Source organism: Saimiri boliviensis, chromosome 11 (assembly GCF_048565385.1).
Source record: "Saimiri boliviensis isolate mSaiBol1 chromosome 11, mSaiBol1.pri, whole genome shotgun sequence".
Lineage (NCBI taxonomy): Eukaryota > Metazoa > Chordata > Mammalia > Primates > Cebidae > Saimiri > Saimiri boliviensis.
Genome location: NC_133459.1, coordinates 112,300,215 through 112,326,489, shown reverse-complemented (window position 1 = coordinate 112,326,489; position 26,275 = coordinate 112,300,215). Strand labels below are relative to the sequence as shown.

Genomic DNA, 26,275 nt, shown 5'->3' with positions numbered 1-26,275 from the left:
AACAAACACATCTGTTTCCCCACTGGACACATGCTGAATTCAAGAGATTTGTGGGAGGCTAAAAAGAGAGGCTAGAAGCTTCCAAAATACAGAAATAAATGAAATGAATTGAGGGTTCAAGAGAAGCATAAAATGTAAACTGTCAGAACCTGAAAGGAGACAACTGACAAACCTCAAATCATAGTTGGAGATTTCAGCAACCCTCTATCAGAATCAAAAATAAATAAACAGCAGTAATGATATTCAAGAGCAAGATAACTCTATCCATTGCCTCAATCTAATCGATATTGATAGAACACTAAATATAACAATTGCACAATAAATATTCTTGTCAAGTTCACACAAAACATTCACCAAGAAGAAACCACATGCAGGGACAAAAATAAAGTTTCAAAAGATTATAATCTTACAGATTTAATTTTCTGGCCATAACAGAAGAAAATAATAGTAAAATCTAGAAGATACAGTTGCTTCACATCCTCACCAAAATTTGGGTTTTGCCAGTGTTCTTAATATTTATCCTTCAAGTGGGTATAAAATAGTAAGTTACTGTTGTTTTACTTTGTGTTTTCCTGATGACTAATGATGTTGAGCACACTCTCATGTGCCTATTGGATGTGCATATATCATCTTTCATGACATCTTTTACTCAAATATTTTAACGATTTTAAAACATTGTATACACCCTTTTTTATTTTTTTTTATTGCATTTTAGGTTTGGGGGTACATGTGAAGAACATGCAAGATTGTTGCATAGGTACACACATGGCAGTGTGGTTTGCTGCCTTCCTTCCCCTCACCTGTATCTGTCATTTCTCCCCATGCTATCTCTTCCCACCTCCCCACCTCCCCGTCCCTCCCCCATTTCCCCCCAATGGACCCCAGTGTGTAGTGCTCCCCTCCCTGTGTCCATGTGTTCTCATTGTTCAACACCTGCCTATGAGTGGGAACATGCGGTGTTTGATTTTCTGTTCTTGTGTCAGTTTGCTGAGAATGATGGTTTCCAGGTTCATCCATGTCCCTACAATGGAAGCAAACTCATCGTTTTTGATGGCTGCGTAATATTCCATGGTGTATATGTACCATATTTTCCCTATCCAGTCTATCGTCGATGGGCATTTGGGTTGGTTCCAGGTCTTTGCTATTGTAAACAGTGCTGCAATGAACATTCGTGTGCATGTGTCCTTATAGTAGAATGATTTATAATCCTTTGGATATACACCCTTTTTTAGAATAGTTTTAGGTTCACAGCAAAATTCAAAGGAATGCAGAGATTTCCCGTATTTCTCCTATCCTCACACAAGCAAAACCTCCCTCACCATCAACATTCTGAATCAGAGTACTACACTTGTTATAATGATGAACTAACATTGACACATCATTATCACACAAAGTTCATAGTTTGCATTAGAAATCATTCTTAGTGTTGTATATCCTAAGGCTTTTGACACATGTATAATAATATGGATCTATCATGATAGTATCATACAAAGTATTCTCACTGTCCTAAAAATACTCTGTCCCTTACCTTTTCATCTCTTCCTCCTCAACCATTAGTAACCCCTCATATTTTCACTATCTTTTAGTTTTGCCTTTTCCAGAATGTCACATGCTTGGAATAATACAGTGCATAATCATTTAAGATCGATTTCTTTCATTTAGTAACATACACTTAACTGTACTCCATGTCTTGTTGTGACCCGATGGCTCATTTATTTTTAACTCTAAATAATATTCCTTTGTCTAGATATACTATAATTTATTTAGGCCTTCATCTGCTGAAGAACATATTGGTTACTTCAAAGTCTAACAATTACGAATAAAACTGGTGCAGTAAACATCTGTGTGCAGGTTTTTCTGTGGACAGAAGTTTTCAACTACTTTGGGTAAATGCCAAAAATGCAATTGCTGGACTAGATAGTAAGAGTATGTTTAATTGTGTATAAAAATGCCAAAATGCCTTCCAAAGTGGCTTTACTTTTTTTGCATTCCCAGCAAAAATGAATGACAGTCCCTTTTGCTCCACATTCTCACCAACATTTGGTGGTGTCAGTGTTCTGGATTTTGGCCATTCTAATTGTGTAGTGGTATCTGACTGTTGTTTTAATTTGCAGTTCCCTAATGACATATTTTCACATGGTTATTTGCCATCTGTATATTTTACTTAGTGAGGTGTATGTTCAGATCTCTTGCCCATTTTAAAATCAGGTTATTTTCTTATTGTTGGATTTTAGCAGTTCTTTTTATATTTTTATGCCATTTATTTATCTGACATGTTTCTTTCATAAAATTGTTTAACCATTCTGTGGATTATCTTTTCATTACCTTGACAGGGTCTTTTGCAGAGCAGAAATATTTAGCTGTAATTAAATCTAACTTACCAATTATTTATTCCGTGCATCATGCCCTTGGAGTCGTATCTAAAATGTTATCACCAAATCCAAGAACATCTGTATTTTCCAGGTTATCGTTTCAGAATACAGTAGTCATGTGTTTTCTATTTAGGACTATACTTCATTTTGAGTTAATTTTTGTGAAAGGTCTGTGTCTAGTATGTCTAGATTCTTTTTTTTTTTTTTTTTTTTTTTGGAATTTGTATGTCCTAAGGTTCCAGTATCATTTATCCACTGAATTGCCTTTCTTCCTTTGTCAAAGACCAGTTAGTTGATTCTGTGGGCCTATTTCAGGGCTCCGTATTCTGGCTCATTTATCTTATTTGTCTATCCTTTCAATAACCTCGACTACTGTAACTTTAGAGTAAGTCTTAAATTTGGGTATTGTCAGTTCTCAGACTTTGTTCTCCTTCAATATTATGTTAGTTATCCGAGCCTTTTGCTTTTCTATATAAGGTTTGGAATCAGTTCATCCATTAGCATGATATAACCTCCTGAGATTTTGATTGTGATTACACCGAATCTGCAGAACGAGTTGAAAAGAACTGACATCTTGAGAATTGTGAGTCTTCCTGTCCAGAAACATAAAATATGTTTACATTTATTTTATTTTCCTTCAATTTCTTTCATCAGACTTTTTAGATTTCCTCATATAGATCTTGTAGACATTTTGTGAGATTTATTAAGTATTCCCTTTGCTAATTTAAATGATATTATCTTTTAAATTTTAAATTCTAATTGTATAGTGCTGGTATATATGAAAAAAATTAACATTTGTATATTAACCTTGTATCTGGAAACCTTACTTATTAGTAAGAAACTAATAATTGCTGATTAGTTCTAGGACAAATGTAGTTTCATTTACTTCTTCCCAAACTGTACACCTTTATTTCCTTTTCTTATCTCATTACATTAGCTACTGCTGCCAGTATAATGCCAAAAAGCAGTGGGCAGAATGAACATCCTTGCCTTATTCCCAATCTTAGCAGGTCTTAATTTTGGGTTTATATCTTTTTAAAAATAATTACTTATATATCCATAATCTTTAAAAACTATAATAAATGCATGGAGTAATTTCATTTCGTAAAAAACTGCCAAACTATCTCCCAAAGAGGTTATAACCTTTATTTTAACTGATTATTTCACTGCATCTGAAAACTTTTAATGTTTAATTTAATTATTCAGTTCAAAATATTTTTTTTAAATTTCCCATTACTTATTTCCTGACCTATAGTTATTTAGAAAAGTAACTAGTTTCTCAATGTTTAGACTAGTATGGCTAAATATGAGAGATAAATTGAGTTTTTAAAATATAAAGTCATGGATGCTGTAGAGGGGATCCAGATCACATAGGGCATTGTCTGAATTTTGTCTTTTACTCTAAGAGCAGTTTGAAATCACTAGCAGGTTTTGAATATGATTTGGCCAAATTGGTAATATCACTTGGGCTCCTGTGTGAAGAATGGTCTTTACGGATACCAGTTGCAAGAGAAATCTTGAATCTAACTGCATTTTGAAATTATGTGTAATGGGATTCTTCAAAATACTGATGTTAACTTCTACCTCTCCAGCACATACATGTGCATGCCAGTGATTCTCATTCAATTGATCAGAAGTTTGGGTTACATATTGGGATTTTGTTAACCACCCTCACCACACCCTCAGTCCAAGATTTCAGCTGCTGTAAAATCCAGCAATGATGGTGGCTTGGACTAAAGTGATAGTCTTACAGGCTGTCAGTCTTTTAATATTTTGGATTTGTTTTTAAAGGAGAGTCAACAATAGTTTCTGATTGACTGAGTGTAGAGTGTGAAGGATTTTTTTTTTTTTTTTTTTTTTTGAGATGGAGTTTCGTTCTTGTTACCCAGGCTGGAGTGCAATGGCATGATCTCAGCTCACCGCAACCTCCGCCTCCTGGGTTCAGGCAATTCTCCTGCCTCAGCCTCCTAAGTTGCTGGGATTACAAGGCAATTCTCCTGCCTCAGCCTCCTAAGTTGCTGGGATTACAGGCACGCGCCACCATGCCCAGCTAATGTTTTGCATTTTTAGTAGAGACGGGGTTTCACCATGTTGACCAGGATGGTCTTGATCTCTTGACTTCGTGATCCATCCGCCTCGGCCTCCCAAAGTGTTGGGATTACAGGCTTGAGCCACCGCGCCCGGCCCCAGGATAATTTTTAAAAGACTGGAAGAGTCAAGGACTACCCACAATTTGGGGGTAAGCTAACTTCTGTTGAACTACAAGATGAATCAGTGGTTGTGAGGAGAGATGTAAGGTGGCCGAGGTACGGCATAGTATACAACATACCACAGAATTAAGTGCCTGAGGTAACTGTGAGAGCGGGTGACTGGATTAAGGTGGAGAACCAAAAATACTGGAGGAGAAGAATTCAAGGAGTATAGGCCAGGTACTGAACACCTCATCTATGTGGGATATTGAACTAACCAAGAATCAGGACAAAAGTTGGACAAAGCGAGCCCAGAGACAAACTTTAAAGATGAAGAGTGTGACCAAATGATCCATAGGTGACTACAGGAAGGATGGGTAACAGGCAATATGATGTAATGAGAAACACATTTGATAGATTTTCAAACGAGAAAGGTAAAATAAAGAAGCATCAATGGGAAATAAGGCACTTACCTACTTCAGTACAACAGATGTGAGGAGAAAACAGCATCATGTATTAAATAATTTTATAGGATATCATGCTACTTTCCTTTAATTGCAGATTAAAGGGAATGAACATCTAAGTTTGATATTGTAAAACAATCCTGCAAAGAAACATTGTACGAATGTACACTCTTACCAATAGTGTTCCCTATCCATCCAGTTACACCAAACAGAAACCTGACAGTTAATTCTCTTCTCCCATCCTTCATGTTTTACATCCTAAACGTCTCTCCAATCCCTGCATTATTACTTGAGCTCTATCTCTCATATCCATCTCTTACCAAAATCAGTAGTATGAGAGCCTCCCAGGTAGACCCTCTATATTCATTTTAGATCCTTCTGAACCTTTTTATTTCAGCAAAAATATTTTTTTGATTCTACAATTATTCTACAGTTATGTCTCTCAAATGCTTATTTTAAATACTTACCTAGTATACTAAGTGATCCTAGTATAAAAAAAAAAAAAAAGAATATTTAGTAATACTAAATACTCCTAGTATGAAGACAAAATTTCTCAATGGTGTTTCCCAAGATTGGCCCCTACCTACACCTTCAACCTCATCTCCCACAATGCATCTCGGTATTCCCTGCTTTTTAGTCACATTGGTCTGCAGTTACTTGCATCTAACACATGCCCACAAAAATTTTGCATCAGAAATCTCTCATGTATGCATTGGCCTATTAGCCTATATCCACTTACCCTTCTTTCAGACTTCGGCTTGATTTACTCTTTGTTGAAGACTCCCCTGTCAAATCTTCCTATAATTTACACTCTTAGCAATACTTCGCCTTTGTAGAATTATCTTAGTTATAATTTTATATACATTTGTGTGGTTATTTGATCAATGCCCACCTGCCTGCCCATCATCCAATTTTCATGAGGATAAAGCTCATGAAAATTTGCTCATAATTGTATCCCCAGTTTCTATTTGTACTTTTCATATGTGAGAATTCAATAAATATTTGAAAGACTAAACCAGGTGTAAGAGTATCTCCACAAATTTTCAATGCCACTGTGCCTTCAACGGTCTTACACCATAACTCTTAAACTAGAGTCATCTCTTAGATATAAATGCTAGTAGTGTCGCCAAATACAAACATTGCTCAAAGCAATAAATATTTCAGTGTAATAACCCCTTTTTTTAAAGAAATCCTCTAAAATATCGTAGATTAGATCTTAGCATCTTGCATATAACTTCACTTCCAAACTTCAATAAATTTTACTGTCAATCAGCATTCTTAATTCTATCTTAATACACATACTAAATTTAAAAATTCTATTAAAATACATAATCATGTTGCAAACATATATAACTTTTCCTCTATTATAACCTCCAAATTGTTGGTTGAAATTCAAAGTGTATGTAATCATACACTGTAACTCTTACTTACAGATAGTCCTTACAAAGCCTAATACCCTTTAAATTATCAATTGTAGATAAAGAGCCTGAGGTCATTAACTTAAAGAAAGAAATTAAAAATTATTAATAAAAATGTGATACATACACATTTGAAGTTATCATTAAGATTAGAAAATCACTATAAATGAAAATTTTAGAAAACAGTGCAAAAATCATCCCTTTCTGGTGGTAACTTCTTTCTTTCCTTATCAGTTACTATATAGCTGTGATGATTTTCAGATTTTCCTTTACCCACTGCCTCCTCCCCACTGGTTTTGCTTTAATCTTCTCTCATGATTTTAGAATTAATAAATGCATGCTGATGACTTACAATATTTTATGCACATCACTGGCTTCCATCTAAATACTTTCAAAAAACCACCTCCTTGCCAGTAAACCTACCCCTAGGCACTAAGCTTTGAAAGCAGAAATTGCGTGCTGTTCAGTATTACACTCTAGCACCCAGCCTTGTGCCTGGTATTTGACAGGCCCCATAACTGAACTGAATATAATAATCAAGAACAGAAAAAGGTTTGCCTCATATTGTTTTTAGGAAACATATATGGTAATTATAATCACTTTCTGTATAATTAGAGATAAACCTGAAATGTGATAAGCCATTCAAAAATATTCAATTTGAATCACAGTACAAGGAATGCGTGTATACAATATATACACTTTCAAACACTAAGGATTTTTTTTCCAAAGTTCATTTTTAAGGCTGAGTGCTCTAACAGTAACACAATAATCTAGATTTAGTCACATCAAATTAATCTACCATGTTAGATATTTATAAGGATATAAAATATAAAACCTGACTTACAAAAATTTATTCATGGTCCTAATCTATTTGGCAATTTAAAAATACTCTGTTTCTATACATCATCATATTTAAAATGTATTTGTTTTTATAAAGAGGCAGAAAAATCATAATCACAGGCATACGATGATTTAGAAATGTCTAGAAATCATTAGTTTGCTCATATATGTTTCAAAGGGTATATGTTAGTGTTGGTATAGTCAAGAAACCTTTTGCAATATGTCATCTACAGAAATATGTGTGACAAAAACATTTATCATACTCTTTAAATTAAACAGGTAGGTACGGGCCGGGCGAGGTGGCTCAAGCCTGTAATCTCAGCACTTTGGGAGGCCGAGGTGGGTGGATCACAGGGTCAAGAGATCGAGACCATCCTGGTCAACATGATGAAACCCCGTCTCTACTAAAAATACAAAAAATTAGCTGGGCATGGTGGCACGTGCCTGTAATCCCAGCTACTCAGGAGGCTGAGGCTGGAGAATTGCCGGAACCCAGGAGGCAGAGGTTGCGGTGAGCCGAGATCACGCCATGACACTCCAGCCTGGGTAACAAGAGGGAAACTCCGTCTCAAAAAAAAAAAAAAAAAAAAAAAAAAAAAAAAAAAAAAAAAAAAAAAAACAGGTAGGTACTTTGGTGGAAGTACTGAAAGGACAATCAATTCTGAAAAAAATTCAGATGAACAGAACATAATCCCAAGTAAATATGAAATGCAGGACAAGTCTTATATTAATGCCAAAGAACAATAGACTTTCCTTTCAGTGGAAGGCCCCATGAAAGGTACAACCTTGAGACTGCAATTAATGGTAATGACTGGCTCAAACTGACTACCCATTGTATTTAAATTATTTAATATAGTTTCCTCACATGCAATCACTTACCTTTAATTATATGTCAAAACTAGTGATTATTTTCATCATAGCAAGACAATTTTTAACCTTATTTCACTATTAAAAAGAAAAAGAAATCAGATTCTCCAAATAGCTTTTTCATCCAAGGTGCTTAAATTTCAACCCAATTCTTACCTTTGGGTGAGAAATGTCTCAACCAATATTCCCCTCCCAGAATATGGAATTATAAACAACATCTAAGGGGATGAAGGAAGAAATGAAATATGAAGGAAAAATATGACAATGACAAATATAATGCCAGTAAGTAATTTAACCTTATTGTAAATCATTTTTCTTTCCCCATCTAAAAGAAAAAAAATTACTCTAAACTCTCCTGAAAGATCAGAGAAAGACACTAGTAAGATAATTGGTTTGTAAACATAGCACAGATAACGACTAAAAGGATTACCTCTGTGGTCCAATGACAAACACCCATTTCCACTAAAAGTTGATGCTAAGGAAGATCTCTAAATAAAATTACCACTATTACTTCTTCTATTCCCCAGCCAAAGTAATGGCCCCTAAAATGGGACACTGCTATAAGCCTGAAGTTAGAAAATGTACTAAATTAAACTAAATTTCTTAGGCCCCTTGGGAAACATTAGGAAGACTGAACTTTAAATATCTGTATATAATTTCAGGATATCTACAATTTTATTCCTTTAATGCAGCTTTTCTCTAATGTGTGCCTAAAGTGTACTGACCAAGTACTTACTATATCCCACGGCCTAGATAGGACACACACACACACACACACACACACACCCCTAAAAATTTCCGAGAGGTAATGAGTTCTGCAAGAGTAATGAGTCTGGGTTCAAATTCTGGCTCCTCCAATTTTGTGCCATGTGCTCAAATTACTTTACCTCTTTCATTCAATTTTTATTCATCTATCCTTTATTGATCCCTTTTAGAAAAGATGACCCTGAAGCTGAGAGCTGAGTAGCAAGAAGCGGCAAGGTATGGAAGAGCCCACCATGTAAGAAGGAGCCCAGGTAAGCATCAGGTCCAAGCTGGAAAGTTTTAGGGATGGAAGGATGGTTGGTCAGAAGATTTGTGAGCAGGGTTGAAAGAGGTTAATGAGTCAGGAAGATCACAAAGCTATTTGCAAGACACATTAGGAGTAAGGAATTTGTCATTTACTGTAAGCAAAATAGCAAGCCATTGGAGAGAACAGTCACAATTTGGTTCATCTTGGTGATCTGTGGAAAATTGGTTTTTAAATAAATAGTGAAAAAAGGGAAACTGTATTAGGAATTTTTATACAGCTTTTTACTGATTAGGTATAGGTGTGAAAAAGAAAAATTTTCCATGAATTCCAGATTTGCAGAGATAACTAGAGATTGTGTAACTGCCGTTTACTCAGATGGAAAGACTAGTGGACTAACTGGTTCAGTGGAAGGAAGACTGTGGTGAGAAATCCAGGGATCTTAAGACTTGCCAGCAAGGTGAAACACCATCTCCACTAAAAATACAAAATTAGCAAGCTGTGGTGGCGCACCCCTGTAGTCCCAGCTACTTGGGAGGCTGATGCACCAGAACTGCTTGAACCTTGGACGGGGAGGATACAGTAAACTGAGATTGCGCAACTGCACTCCAGCCTAGGCGACAGAATGAGACCCTGTCTAAAATTAAACAAAAAAAAAAAATCCAGAACTCACCTTTGGGTATGTTAAAGTTGAGTTGTTATTTACATATTGAAGTGGCTAAGTGTTTGAGTTTGTAAAGTTGAAGTTTAGGGGAGATATCAAAACCAGAGGTGTAAGTATGACAGTTATCATCAAATAGATAGTTACTTAAGGAAAGAGATGATAACTATCTAGAAACAGAAGGGAAAGTAGTAGAAACAAGGCATTCCAATATTATATCACTATTTAGACATTGAAAAGAGGAGGGCATAGCTACCTAAGAGACTTAAAAGGAACGGCAGATGAAGCAGGGGAGGAATAAAATAATATAGCATAACTTAAGCCTAGAGGAAAAAATGTTTCAAGAAGGGATGGTCACTTGAAGCAAATGCTGCAGAGGGGTCAAATACAAATTGTAGATTTAGCAACACAGAGCAGTCTCACTGAACCGACAGCAAGAGATGCCCAGGTGGAGTGGATTAAGTTGAGAGCAGGAGATTAGAAAATGAAAAACCTTTATTGAGAACTCTTTCATTGGGTTTTGAGAGTAAGGAGCAAAATGGAGTGGCACCTGGAGATGAAAATGTAGACAGGTTTTATTTTTTTGTCTTTAAGATGAACCATATGCAAGCATGCAGATGGAAATAATCACATAAAAGCAAAAATTCTTGTTGCAGGAGAGCAAGGGTAATTAGACAGGTGAAACTTTTGTGTGTGTGTGGTTTGGTTTTGCATGTTTTTCTTTTTGTTTGTTTGTTTTTTGTTTTTACTTTAGGTTCTGGGGTACATGTGCAGGTCATGCAGGGTTGTTGCATAGGTGCATATTACATCCGGCATTTCTCCCCATGTTACTTTGGAAAAGACTACAGGAAATGGGATCCAGATCACAAGTGAAGGTGTTGGCCTCTGACAGGAGCAAGGCCTTTCCAGCCATCATAAGCAGCCATTGAAACTATGGTCTATTCCCAGTTCACTGCATGTCTGAACATATCACAATAGCTATCACCAAATAACATCTTGTACATCAAGAACACACCAAGAGCATTTACATTTTTTATTATTATTAATTTTTTTAAGAGACGGATTCTGACTACATTGCCTAGGCTAGAGTGCAGTGGCTGTTCACAGGTGTGAACAACAAACACTAAAGCCTCATACTCCTTATGCCTCAAGTGGTATTCACACCTTAGCCTCCTGGGTAGCTGGGACTACAGGTGCCAAGGGAATTTTTTAAATAGAGTTTAGAATATCCTATATGCCATCTCCTTGCCTCCAAAAAACAAACAAACAAACAAACAAACAAACAACAGCAAAAAAAAAAAAAAAAAAACCCTCTTTGTAGACTACAAAAAATTATTCATGATTCACTGATTTATTAAATAAATACTTATTGACTAAAATGTTTAATAAAAGTAATTCTTTAGATAATTCCATGGGTACAAAACTTACAAAGGCATTAAAATAATATACCACAATCAATATTTTTCAATGAATATCAGATATTATAGATGTACCTTAGTAGATATCATAATTAATCTATTTACAAGAAAAATAAACTAAAATATCACATTGCTGTCTTTTTATAGGTACCACAATGTAGAAAGCTAATGTCCAACCAAGAGCAACTTGTACTATAGTTTCAGTAGAGTATAATAGTTCATGCAGTAGTTTCATACAGCATAATGAACTACACTTCATAATGTAAATGGTTCCTCGGTGGTTGAATAACCACATTTTAACTAAAAATGCGAACATGAATAATCAATGCTAATTAATTCAGTGGCACTGGTACCTATGTCTCATGCTTATTGCATATTGATGATTTTACAAGCTAGATTGTCTGTTTAATTCTTAATCACACTTAATTACTTGAATGAGTAATCTAGGAAGTATAACTTACGCAATTTCAAAGAACCGTCTAGAAATTAGAAGACAGGGAACCTATGTCAATGTTCTATGATCGTGTTCACTGATAAAATTGGAAGAACTTCATAGTATATGTATTAATCTATCAGAGACAATCACAGATTCTTAATATATTTCTCCAAAAATTATTTGAAATTGATTCTAATGGACTTAAATCATGTCTCCTTTCAACTAGGGGTCTGCAAACTATAACACAAGAACTAAATCCAGAAGGCTGCCTGTCTTTGTAAATAACTTTTTATTGGAACCCAGCCACATCAACGCAGCCATATCCATGCATTCACATATCGTCTACAGATACCTCTGTACATTAAAGTGACAGTTGTCATATTGCAAGTGATAGTTCGATACATTTGGAATATACTGTTTATGTGCTTATAAATAATAATTTATCTGTAAATCTATTCTATTACATTTCCTAGATTACTCATTCAAGTAATTAAGTGTGATTAAGAATTAAACAGCACAATTGAGTAGTTGTGACAGGAATTATGTAGCCCAGAAAGCTAAAAATATATGCTATCTGGCTATCTGGCCTTTTACATCAAAATGTTTCCCTATTTCTAACTGACTGTCAAAAGAAGCAACACATCTTTTAAAAAGTACTTACCAGAATGGAAGATTTTTTGTCCCAAAATGAAATAAAAACAAATACCTTCAATGGAAGGTATTTAATACACATTATAATAACTTGTAGAAATGATGGATAAAAAGTTGTATTGATTTTCTTCTAAATATGACAAGCCATAAGAAATGAGAAATATTATAACTAAATGTCAATGTATATCCTCCAGAAGAGATGACTTATGAAAAACCTAAGGCCAGCTATTTTATTATACTGTATTGTGACATAGACCCCAAATAATTAAAATGAGCAATAACAAAATAATGCCAATGTGCTTATAAACAGTAATCTATTATCTGTAAATCTATTCTATTAGTTTTCTTACGTTGTTTAAGACAAATATAATTACAAAATACGTATTCAAAACATGTAAACCACTAATTTTCCACTTGCAAAAGCCTGATTCAAAAAGCAATTTACTTTATGGTTTACTTAAGCTTTGCAACTACATTAAAATATGATAGTATATACACAACAGCTTGTTAACAAGATTATCATAACATTAAAATCATAATGTGGCACTTCAATTATGGATACTTAAAATTAAAGCTAATCCTCACAGTACCAATTTTTATCTCCCAAATAATTTTAGCTATTGGATGCTCATTCAAAGTCTGTATCTGAAATGATAAGCATTCTAGAATAACGACTTAGCTCTGCACTTTTTCTTTGGTAGCAAAACAAAAGCTGCATCCCTTCTTTCCTAGTCTTTAATACACAATTTTTTGAAACTAAGGGGGAAATGCAGTATTTTTCCTGACCTTGCTTGGCTCAGTACTTCCTACTCATGTTGTTGTTGCCAATGCTGTTGTTTCAAACAGATACATTCTGTATATCAATGGTACATATTTTCTTTTCTGGTTTTATCATTCCAAATATATTGAACAGTCACTTGCAGTATTAATTTGGATTTTTCCTGCAAATATTGTGTTTGAACAAATGTCACCTAGCACATACTAGGCACCAGGTGGAACAAACCAATGCTTAGATTAATGAGTATTATAATGCATTTCATAAATAAATAATTAATAACTTAATCAAGTTAACCTATTAACCTATTTCATTTGTTCTACTGTTTCATCAGATTTGTACTTGATAATTATGTAATCAGTATTTCTCACATTCAAATTCCAATTCAAGTTTAAAGTGAAGAAAAAGATTCTAAAATGACAGGATTCTGTATTTATAAATGCCATTTGATAACAAAACCATAAATAATCCAAAAGCGTTGCTGACCATATGGCTGATTTTATTAAACAGTGGTAACAACTTACTTAAGAGTTTTTTCTTCTCTTTCTAATAAACGGTGGTAAAATTAAATTATATTTGAGCCATCTGATACTGAGTGTCAAGTCTTGCTTTCAGTCACTCTTGAAGTAAGTGAACGGAAGTAATATTCCTAATTTACATGGCAAAGAGATAATACCAAATGTCTGTGTCCATGTGGGTGCATGTGTACATATGTATATAAAGACATATACAGACATTCATGTTACACAATGTACATTAAATTGATTACATAAATTATGAAATTACGTAAAATTAATTACATATATTTTCTGACCTGTATTGGAACGATGTTTATTAGAGCAAGTGCATGATTATCTAATGTAATGCTACACTTTTGTCTTTCGATTTCAAAAATGTCTGAAAGTACTCATCCTGATGGCCTTGATGTTCATGTGTTAGGTGGCATAAACCAAATCAAGGAACACGCTCTGGGCATGATGAAATATGTGTTTTTCTAGCATAGAAATGATAAAGACAAGATGTTCTCTGTGCATAGAAGACAAGAGTATACACCTCCTGTGGTGATTTGGGGAATTGGTCTTTCAGGAGGTTCCTACTAATCTTCTTAGTGATAAAACATAATGAATACAGAATTTTAGAGTGACTAAAACAGAAAAGAGCTGAAACATTGCTTTTGAATCCAATCTCACTGCTCAAACTTCTCATGTAGTACACACTGGTACACAGGCATTTCTGATTATAAAGGAATTTGTTTTTGAACACTTTGAAAATAAAAGAAGTTAAACATGTTAAATCATCTATTATTATCTGCATCATTACATAACATTTTCAGAATGTTTAAAAAATTATTTACTTTCCATACTATTAAACAATCTAATTTCACTAGAATTATTTTAATACTTTAGCATTTTATTTTATATTTTTCTTCATTGCCACTTCGACTTTTCCCTCATAACTTTATATTTACTATCTAAGTTACCTAATCAATTTTCTAATCTCATTACTTAGGATGCCTTCTCCTTCCTCTCTTCTATTTTTAACTATTATAAAAGAATTTCATAGAACCAACTGTATCTCTGTAATCCTAATGAATACACCTGTAAGGCAAAGTAACTCCATACTCTAAATGCTGTCACACTGCAAGTTGCCCTTGACTGCAAAGGGGAGATGATATAGAAATAGATAGATACATACATTCTCTACATAATACATCCCACATATAGAAGCATGCGTACACATGCACATACACACACAAATCTCTATGAAGAAGATGAAGTAGAATAATGATAATATTCTTATCTTGAAATATTATTCAGATGAACAAAATTACTCAGTTCACGGTTTACTAATCACAGTCTACTCCGAATCATAGTTCATGTGGAAGTATCAGTTAAAGTATCAGTGTAGTTCAACCATATATTTAGCAAGAGATGCAATATTAACTCAAATAATAAAGAGCTAAAATAATACCTAGGTTCCAGTAGTAACATAATCCTTAGGTCAGATGGTAGTCCGCACCAGTACTATTAGATAGTAACAGAGGAGTGAAATTAAAGACATACTTTAGGCTAATACACATAGAAGGGATATACCAGAAAAGCTGAAAATTACCTCTTTTAAATATCTTGGAATCTCTCTTCAGACCTCAGCCTTTCAATAAAAGGTTAGATTGCTATTTATATTCCTTTTACCTCTAAAAGTCCTTGAGTTGAAGGTAAAGAAACAACCACATTAAAGCAATTTTAACCTTTTGACTCAAATAATATTTAGAAATGTTATCCCTTTTAAAAACTACTTTCCAAGTTTACATGGTTATACTTTCATATTTAATTCTGCATAAATGGCTGTGTTTATGATGCACCTAAAAATTGTATTATGCACACCAGAAAAAAAGCCAGCACAGATAAACTGCGCAACTCAACATCACCATCTAGTGACAAAATTCTTAACACGTGAGGAAGGCAAGCAAAAAAGAATACATTTCAGAGACATTATGTACTGGTAGTTCATCTTTATATCACTAATGTAAATATAACAGGTCTCACTAAATGGACTTGGCTCTGCGAATAAAACAACGCCTAATTGGCAATGTTGGCACCCCAAAAACAATCTGCATTCTTAATAAATTTATACCATAGAGGTATACCCATAAATTTATTAATTATCTATATTTAATGTGTATTAAGACATTGTCAAAGAACTCCTATTAGCATTTTTACCTTTTTAATTAATGAATATTCTATGCATAACTCCTTTTTTCAGAATCTAATGTCAGCTTTTCTCAAGTTATTCAATTCAAATACTTTCCCATTGCGTATACCTATTACCCTTAGCACTCTACTGCCTATGAGACTGAAAAGGGACATGGGAGGCTGAGCAGGGCAGATCACCTGTGGTCAGGAGTTCCCGACCAGAATGACCAACATGGTAAAACCCCCTCTCTACTAAAAATATTCAAATTAGCCAAACATGGTGGTTCATGCCTGTAATCCCAGCTACTTGGGAGGCTGAGGCAGGAGAATCACTTGAACCTAGGAGGTGGAGGTCACAGTGAACAGAAATCACAACACTGCACTCCAGCCTAGGCAACAAGAGCAAAACTCAGTATGAAAAAAAAAGAAGGGGGAAAAAAGACAACACAATATTAAACGTGGCTCCATCCTTCCTCTTGATGGTCAGAATTTATCACAGGGACTAAGACAGGTACAAAATATTACCTTGGCATTAGAGAGTTGAATCAGCCAAGATCAAGTACAATGAAAAGAAACTGAGAATTTTGCCTTTGAATTCATTATCATACTATAAATTAGAGATTTGACTTACAGATGACGCACTTTTTTCCTTTCTTTAAAATGTTTTTTTAAGGCCAGGCGTGGTGGCTCACGCCTGTAATCCCAGCAATTTGGGAGGCTGAGGTGGGTGGATCACGAGGTCAAGAGATCGAGACCGTCCTGGTCAACATGGTGAAACCCCATCTTTACTAAAAATACAAAAAACTAGCTGGGCATGGTGGCACGAGCCTGTAATCCCAGCTACTCAGGAGGCTGAGGCAGGAGAATTGCCTGAACCCAGGAGGCGGAGGTTGCGGTGAGCCGAGATCGCGCCATTGCACTCCAGCCTGGGTAACAAGAGCGAAACTCCATCTCAAAAAAAAAAAAAATATATATATATATATATATATATATATTTTTTTTAAGTCATCATTTTCAGAAATCCTGTATAAGATTTCCACACAGTCATGGCACTACAATGGACCACGTAGAAGTTAGACAAGATGTACTGCTTCTAGTATTCTATATGCTAAGATGGCAGTGAACTTCTCCATTAAATTCCATTATTTATGTATTACGTATGTAATTCTTGTAAGCACATACATCATTAAAAGGATATAATGTATACAAACATATTTTATATCTTTTTATTAACTTTTATAAATTATAAAGCATTCTCTACTATATATCCTAGTTCCTCATATCAATCCTAGGAGTTTTTAAATCTTATGTTACAAAAAAGTAAGACTAAAATAATTTATTTACCAAAAATTATAGTTGGAGTCCCAAATTTGATTCTTAGTATTGATTCCAGTATTAACTTCATATTTTGTTTTTAGGTTTCTCCATTTTTCCTTCACTATTTTTCTAATCATTCATAATATATTCCCATTACAGAAAATTTAGAATGAAAAAGTATAAGCCTCAAAAATGTGACTGTCATTCTTATATTTTTTCTCTGCATCTTTTAGGTTCAGTTGGGATCATACTCTATAAGCAATCTGTTTCTCTCTCTCTCTCTCTCTCTCTCTTTCTCTCTGTGTATATATATATATATATATATATATATACACACACACACACACACAAACAGATTTATGTAAATTATAAATACGTACATTTTAAACATATATAAATCTCTGTATACATAGATTTATATATAGATATATAAATTTCTATCTATAAATATATTTATATATATCTATAGATATATATAAATATATCTATATATATAGATATATATAAATATATATCTATATATACAGATTTTTATATAATTTATAAATATTTTATTATAAATATAAATAAATACATACATATTTATATGTAATATATAAATGTGTGTGTGTGTATATATATATATATATTTATGTTACATATATAATTTCCTTATCTGTTGCCTTAATAGTAGACATTTAGTTTCTATTACATTTGTTCATGGTTATATTCCATAATTTGAGGCTCACATTCATATTATCCATAATTTCTATGGCTTCTGTATATTCCTAGAAGGTAACTTAATACAAAAAAGGTATGTTTGTTTTAAGTCTCTTAGTACTTACTGGCACAATCCTTTCCTTAAATGCAGCAGTAATTTTCAATCCTCTGAGAATGTGAGAATGGCTGTCTCACCATTTCATTTCTAGCCATCTGTGAGAATGGCTGTCTCACTATTCCATCTCTAGCCTCAAAAACTTCCTTCCCACTAAACTGTATTAGCAGCAATAAGCAAGAGATGGGTGTATTTTTATGAAATTTACACTTTCTGTGTGCCATCAGAGTTGAATATTTTCAAGGGTTTCTTAATCATACTTTGCCAATTATCCACTGAGCTCCCAATTTTTAAAATCTGTCATACATATGGCAATATAGTACATTGATGTCTTTTAATTTTGTGATGTTCCCCATTTGCATAAGCTTTTAAAAATAAGTTTGTTTTGTTTTCAATTGGCACATAATAGTTGCACATATTTATTGGATAGTGTGATGTTTTGATACATATTAGATTGTATAATGATCAAATCAAGGTAATTAGCATATCTATCACCTCAAACACTTGTCATTTTTTTTTGTGGTGACAATGCTCCAAATTCTAACTAGTTATTTTAGAGTATACAATATATTACTGTTGACTATAGTCATCCTACTGTGCTATAAAACACCAACCTCTCCTCATTTCCACTCCATACTACTCTCCCAAGTCTCTGGTAACCACTATTCTACCTACTTCTACAAGATGAACATCTTTAAATTCCACAAAAGTGAGATCATGCAGTGTTTGCCCTTCTGTGATTAGCTTATTTCACTTAACATAACATCTTCTAGGCTGATCCATGTTGTTGCAAATGATAGAAGTTGTTTTTTTTTTTTTTAATGGAATCAAAACTTAGTGATTTCTTCACCTACTTTTTAATGTCTCATCTATTTCCCCATCTCAATTTCAAAGAGTCACTTCTATATTCCACTGGACTTTGACTGTTTCATTTATTTCCTTTAGCTTTTTAAAAATGCATAAAATTTCCTTTGGTCCATGTGAAGTGAGAATATAAAGTCTTTTTTGTTTTTGGTCCAAACAGCAAAAAGAAAAAAAAAAATTCTTTTATACCATTTACTGAGTGATTGAACATGTCCTGTATTATTTGGGGTACTTTACCATATAATAAATTCATCAGATCTTTATAGTGTCTATTATCAATTAGAGATATTATTTGTTTTAAGTAACACGTAGAAGAACTTAAGAATTTTCCATCTTCATTTTGAATATGATCACATTAAAAGACGTCTAATTCTTAGGGAGGTTTTGTTGTTAATTCTATTGAGCTTTCTGTGTATAAATCATGTATTTATAAAATAAGAGCTACCTTATGTCCTCTATATCAAGTCACACTTTTTAGTTTTGGTTTTGTATCTATAACCAGGTTAAGGATCTACCTTTTACTATTAGTTTTCTAAGAAAGTAAGTGTGTCTATGTGTGATGTGTGTGAACACAGTTTAGTTTCAGTCTGGCCGCTCCATTGTTGAGAACTCTGTTAAGTGACAGGGAGTCACGTGTCACATTAGTAACACAAAAACATCCCTTTAGGGCAGCACAGACCAAACCCCAGCCACTAACCACATAAAAACATTCAAATTTAAATTAATAAAAATTAAGTAAAATTAAACATTCAGTTCTTCAGTTACACTCATCACATTTCAGGTACTCAGTGGCCATATACGGCTAATAGCTCTCACACTAAATGGCACAGATGGAGAACATTTCTCTTATCACAAAAAGGTCTTCTTTGGCAGCTTCGGTCTAGATGTCTCTATGAGCCACAGAACAATGGCCAGGAATTCTATTCCCCTATCCTTTTCTTCTTAGGCACATTATATTTCAGTCTAGTCTTATTCTGTTAGAGAAGGTTATTCAAAGTTTTAAATCCCCAAATATGTTTCTGGCACACATTTTCCTAAGCCCTGTAATTGCTTAGACATCTGGGTGGACTCTCCTTCTTTCTTATCCCAGTACACTATTCTTGGAAATCACATGCCTTCCCATGGCTACAAGTATCAAAATACAAACAAGTCTCAAATGTGCACACCAACCCCCAAGTCTTTTCCCTGAGTTGTTGAATTATATTTTCCCTCTGCCTACTGCACATTTACATCAGTTAACCTTAGCTACCTCACAGTCACCTGAAAACCCAAATCTTCGTTAATCCTCTTTTTTTCTCTCTCCCTACCTAAATTAATATATTTATTTAATGTTTTATTTAGCTAGCATATTCCAGAGAGGGTTGTACCCCCTCATGCTTTTTATACAGCAGGGTTACAGACTTACAGGCTCAGGGTATCCTTAAGACTGGAATCAGGAAGAAGCATGGGAGGGATCTAAAGTGATTTGTAAACTCAGATACTGGCAAGAGACTAAGTTCAAGACCGCATGGCAAAGACTGGCCAGAAAGAGAGGCTGGATGAGGTAGCTAAGAATCCTCTCTTTTCTGTTCCAAGCTCATAGAAATTTAATAAAGAAAGAAGTGCCCAAGATGGTGAAAGTTTCCCCCAACACAGCAGCCACAGTAGGACAAACTTCAGATGTGGGTCCAGGTCTGTTTAAGTTCCTCCTGGCTAGATATATTCAGGATGAGAACACCATCGTGGTCACCTAGAGCCACCTCAGGCCTGCTGAAGAGATCAAGCTAATAAGAAAAGGGGATGCTCCCACAGCCAGCTACACCAGGCCAATGGACTAATAAAGAAGCTACCATGAAGCAGGTCTTCACCTCAGGAAGACATGAAGCATGTTCCAAACACGTTTCAAAAAGCACCTGACCCACCGTATATTAAACTGTTGAATGCTATTAACTACTACATTATTTCACCACATTTAATGAATCCACACATTTTGTGTGTTTGTGTATGGGGGGGGTGTGTGTGTGTGTTGTGAAAAATATGCAACTTATACAAACAAGTACATTTCATAGCCATAAAATTAAATTCTCATTTAAATTATCCGGACTACTGCTTTATCTCATAGTATGGGTGGTTGGGAGGTTATTCCAGTCAGGAAATACTTGTTTTTCTCATCTGTTCATCTCCACTTTTTTAAAAACCAGGACATCCTGGTATGTTCTAAAATGGTATGTATTAGAAAATTTGGCAGAATTTAATAATCTATTCATATGAAGTTAATTCTGATAATTCAATTTGTTTTTTTCCTGAGGACAAATTTTCTACACTGATTACCTATCTTTTCCTTGTTCATTGTTGTTTCCTCACTCACATCAATTTTCATTCACATTGCCTTTTCAGTACTTTCTATCTGTTTGGTCTTCAGTTTTTTATTCTAAGCATAAGAGCTGACATCTTCTTTGTCTTCCTATTTGTCTATGTATTTACTTCAAAATAAATAAATGTAAAAATATAGAGAATAACTTCAGTTTTCTAAGTAAATATTGACATGCATGCTCACTGTATTTATATTATAATAAGCAATTACCAAAAATGATGTGTTCAATTTATAGCAGTGATAATTTTAGGATAAACCACTATGTATATTGAAAATCAGAAATTCATTCATGATTTCTGCATTGGTCTTTTCCAAAATAAATATTTTACAACTTATTATTAATTCACTAAAATTTTCTATAACAAACTTTCTGTGAATATCTGATTGCATTACACATAGATACAAATTCTCTATTGTGTACTCAGTTTTATTTTTCCCTCTTTTTTATTAGTAAAGACATTAACAATAAAATAGGCTCACTTGCTCCAGCTGGTAATTTCTCATACTAGTAATATATTATTCCTCTTTTTGTGACATCATAATCATCTATAGAGAAGTACCATGTATCTTTGTGTAGAAGCTACTGTTTCCATTAAATTTAATTACCTCCCCCTGTGGTTTTAAATAGAAGTGGCTTCAAAATGAGGGCAGCTTCTATTAAATTTAATTACTTTCTCCTGCTGCTTGCATGGTAAAAGGAAGGTTACTAAATGAGAGCAGCTTCTAAACTAAAGTATATGGTAACTGTGTGCTAGCAATAACAAAATTGTATCTAAACTACCTTTCTAGGAAGCCTCTTAGATTTATCCTTTCTCTCAATTTAGTATCTTTAGCCTTAACATCCTTGAAAAATGAGCACTAAGATAGAAAGAGATGTATTTTTAAAATCTATTTTAATTTTATAGGCTAAATATAAAAAATATTGTTTCTTTATAAAGATACTGAAAATTAAGCTACACAAACATTCAAGCTTAGAACTTTTCAGACTAGCATCATTTGTTGTTTTCGCAAAGAGAGTTTTATTTCCCACACATATTTAATATCTAATACAAAGCCTTTCTTGATTCTGATCAAATAGATTTGAAAAATGCTTCACTAAGAGTTATTTAAAAAGCATCAAATTTGGGGCAATTTCATATAAATATTAAGAATTACTGATGTTAAGAAGTGAAAAAAGAAAAAAAATTAGGCTCATTATAGATCACTGTAGTTGAAAGTTAATTATATGCTTTGTAATAGTATAAAAATTTAAATCACTAAAAATACTATAATACAATATAATCCTATAAAATGTTATAGAAGATGAAAATTTAAGTACCTCTCTTTAAATTAAATATTAATTAGGAGGAAATACTACTCAGTTACAGCACCATTGTACAATGTTTATTTTTTTATATACGGGCAGAATTTAGATGAACAATATTTTCATTCAATCACACAGTTTGGTATAAATATAAAACAAGACACCCCTTAAGCATTTTAAGTAACAAATTAAACATTTACATTTTTTACTGTGCACTGAGGCTTAACATTTATGCAGCTTCAAAACCAAAGTACAGCCTCAAGGGAAGTCTCTCCACTGACAAATTAATACCTTAGAGAACAGAGCTGAATGGTGGCAATGAACTCATTTGTTCCCCAAATAATGAAGAATGACTTTTTCTTTACCACATCTGTGACTGTTGCTATGGTGACCCAGACTTACCTCATTGCTTCTCGGAGAGCTCCTCGCTCACCAAGAGTCGTGTGCTTGATGTCATCAAAATTATTCTCCAGGTTCTCACAATTCTGCAACATATTTAAAAATTACATTAATTCTCTAAGACCCTGAGAAAATTTTTATCTATGTATTTATATAAAAATATAATTGATGATGGACTCATGAAAAATATGCATACCACTTTAATTGGGTAGGATTCATTAAAATTGACAGTTGAATCCAACAGTAACAAAATAAAATATTTTATGATACAACTGTCACAGAAGTCTCATTATCAATTTTTCAAAGTGGATAAACAGAAGAACTAAATTTATAAAAGTAGCAAAGCTTCCTAAGTTTGGAGGAATAAAAAATAGTTCTCTAAAATAATCTTAAGTACAGCAAATCCAATTCAAACTCAAAAGAGAAAACCATTAAAGTAAGTTTTAAATCACTGCAAACAGTATGCTATAAATATCAAGTTCTAAATAAGTTGACTAAGATGAAGGGATAGAGCACAGATATAATAATGAAAGTTTCAAAATGTTTCAATCGAAATTTTATAATCAGATTTTTAACAATTTTATGTGTAAAATTTACAACTGTATATATATACATATATTTATGTATTTAAAATTAAATAAGTCCAATTCTTAAAATTAAGTGAAAATCAGATTAGATCAGGTTCTTAGAAGAATTTTAAGACTGAGTAAATAAGACATAAGCAGTTTAAATTTCATAAGTGTTTCTATTTTTGGTAAATACTATAGCAATACTAGACTGAATTTTCTACAAGTATTTTTTAAAATTTTCACAATTTTAAATATAATTATGTATACTTAAAACTCAGTTAATCTGACAGAACCCAAATAGGTTTTGAGGTCATTCACTGTAGAAATTATATATATGACTCTTCCGGCACCTTAGATTTCTTAGGGAATTTAGTGGTATTTAGGTAATAAAATAACTGGATTTAATGTTCTAGTTAATTTTACAAAAATAATAACTAAATAACAAAGTTTAGTATGAATATCTTCTTTCTATTCTTATATAAGTATGTTGAATTTTACAAAACCACAGAAATTTTATATTAATAATTTCCAACATATAAAAATTAATTGATTTGAAATATATTGGTATATAAACCACTATTTTTAACCTTGATTTTTTTAAACTAAGTCAAATTAAGGCATAGATTCTTTTAACACATAGCTATATGCTTTTATAATGAAAATTGTTGAAATTACCAAAATGAATCTAAAGTAATTAGAATTCTCTATTTTTCAAAAAGTCCTTTTTGAGTGTATACATTAAAAATATGCTCTTTTGTTCTGTCTTGTCTTTTCACATTTTTAGAAGTGTCTTTTCATGAGGAGTACTGCTTATCTGAGATCCAATTTATTATTTTTCTAATTTAAGTATAGTGTTTTTGTGTCCTATTTAAGAAATTTAAAAACTTTCTCAAAGTTATAAGTGTTTTGGATTGAGACCATTTGGTTCTGAAATTCTTCATCACCTTCCTTCTCTTTGTCAATCCTACTGCAATGTTTAACTTTACTTCGGCCTCCACCACTGTAGAGGAACATGCTTATAAAAGAATTAAATAACAAAATTATTGAATGTAAATTGTTTTAAGCTCCTTTCCTAGCATAAACAGCAGGGTTGGAAGATTACTTAACTATCTAGTTTTTCTAGCCACAAAGACAGGAGATAAACACATTCATCGATGAAAAAAAGAGAGAGAAGGCTGTGAGAGGTGGCTCACGCCTGTAATCCCAGCACTTTGGGAGGCCGAGGTGGGTGGATCACAAGGTCAAGAGATGGAGAACATCCTGGTCAACATGGTGAAACCCTGTCTCTACTAAAAATATAAAAAACTAGCTGGGCATGGTGACGCACGCCTGTAGTCCCAGCTACTTCTGGAGGTTGAGGCAGGAAAATCGCTTGAACTCAGGAGGCGGAGGTTGCAGTGAACCAAGATCGTGTCACTGCACTCCAGCCTGGAGACACAGTAAGACTCCATCTCCAAAAAAAAAAAGAGAGACAGAGAGGAAGAGAGAAAAAAAAGTGGACACAGAGAGCCTCCAGTAGCCCCACTGAACTCTCTGTGATGTCAGGAATTGAGGCCAGCCAATTTCTGATTTAGCTGAAATATGGTATTCCAGAGTACTTTCATTTTAATGAGAAGAAGCCTCAACTTTAATAATAAGTTTATCAGGAGGTGGCTAAAATAGCATATTCTGCTTTGATGTGGAATGGGAAACCCAAAATGAGTATTAGGTTGACTAACAGAAGAAAGAATGCTCCATGTTTTACACTTCACGTCTGCATAAAGCCTATTATGCCCAACAGAACAATAAAGGAAATAAGTAAGCATTGTAGAATTTAAACAGTTAACTATCACCTTGACTAAAAATACTTCTGTATACAGAAATGAAAATCAAATCTATTTTTTATGCTTCAAGAACAATATATAGGCATATTAAAGAACAAACACATGATTTGAAATCTATTTTAGACAATATTAGGCTCTTGCCATATAGAGTAAGTATTTCAACTAACTACCATGCTTACCTGCTCAAATTTCTCCATAAATAAAAGTAAGCATCAAATATCCACTGAGTAAACGGCAAACAGATTCACTGTCTTGTTCACCACCAGTAACACTTCCCTAACATTAGGGACAACTGTAGGGAAAACTGAGCCAGCGTCCTCACATCAAAATCTGTTCTCGGCCCAGTTTATATGAGGACGAATGGAAGAAAAACTGTAAATTATTTGTAATCAACAAGTATTAATATGTTATTCATTCTAGGAGATTCTATAGGATTTAGTATAGGACTACCTCAAAATAACACTTTCAGGAATAACTATGACATAGGGCACTTACTTTTCAGGATAGGAAAGTCCACAAAATTCAAAAAAATGATCTTATCTGTGACAGTGGCTTGTGATTTCCACCCTTCAAATGCCTCCTAATTTCTTTTGACCAATATAATGGCATAAGAAACCTACAACCATCACAGCAGAAGAAAGGAAAAGGCAATGGGTACACAGGGAAAAGGGGACAGAGGGAATGAATGAACAAAGTACTCCTGAGAACAGCAAGCACAAGAGGGAATGAATGAACAAAGTACTCCTGAGAACAGCAAGCACAAGAACAAAAATAATCAGCGATTAGTAAAAAAAATACAGGCACAAAAAGCAGGCCTGCTAGCCTAGACACTGTGAAGCAAGAAAGTGGGAATACACAGGAAAAATGGAAGGTCACAAAGGTAATAAACAGACATACCATGTGCTATAACAGGCACAATTTAACCCTGATTAATTAGTAGAAAACTGAAATTTGGAAAATTCATATCAGCAACCATGGTACACATTACAGCTTTAATATATAATGTATAGAATGTGTGTGTGTGTGTGTGTGTGTGTGTG

General features: G+C 33.7%; 1 protein-coding gene across 1 annotated transcript in view; it reads right to left on the bottom strand.

Annotated features, from left to right (window-relative positions):
• Positions 1-26,275, bottom strand: part of DPYD (dihydropyrimidine dehydrogenase) — an 856,217-nt gene that overhangs the window by 731,835 nt on the left and 98,107 nt on the right. Inside the window, exon 3 of the mRNA XM_039460876.2 lies at positions 22,847-22,929. Within this exon, the coding sequence (XP_039316810.1) occupies positions 22,847-22,929 (83 nt within the window). The remainder of the gene's footprint in view (positions 1-22,846; positions 22,930-26,275) is intronic.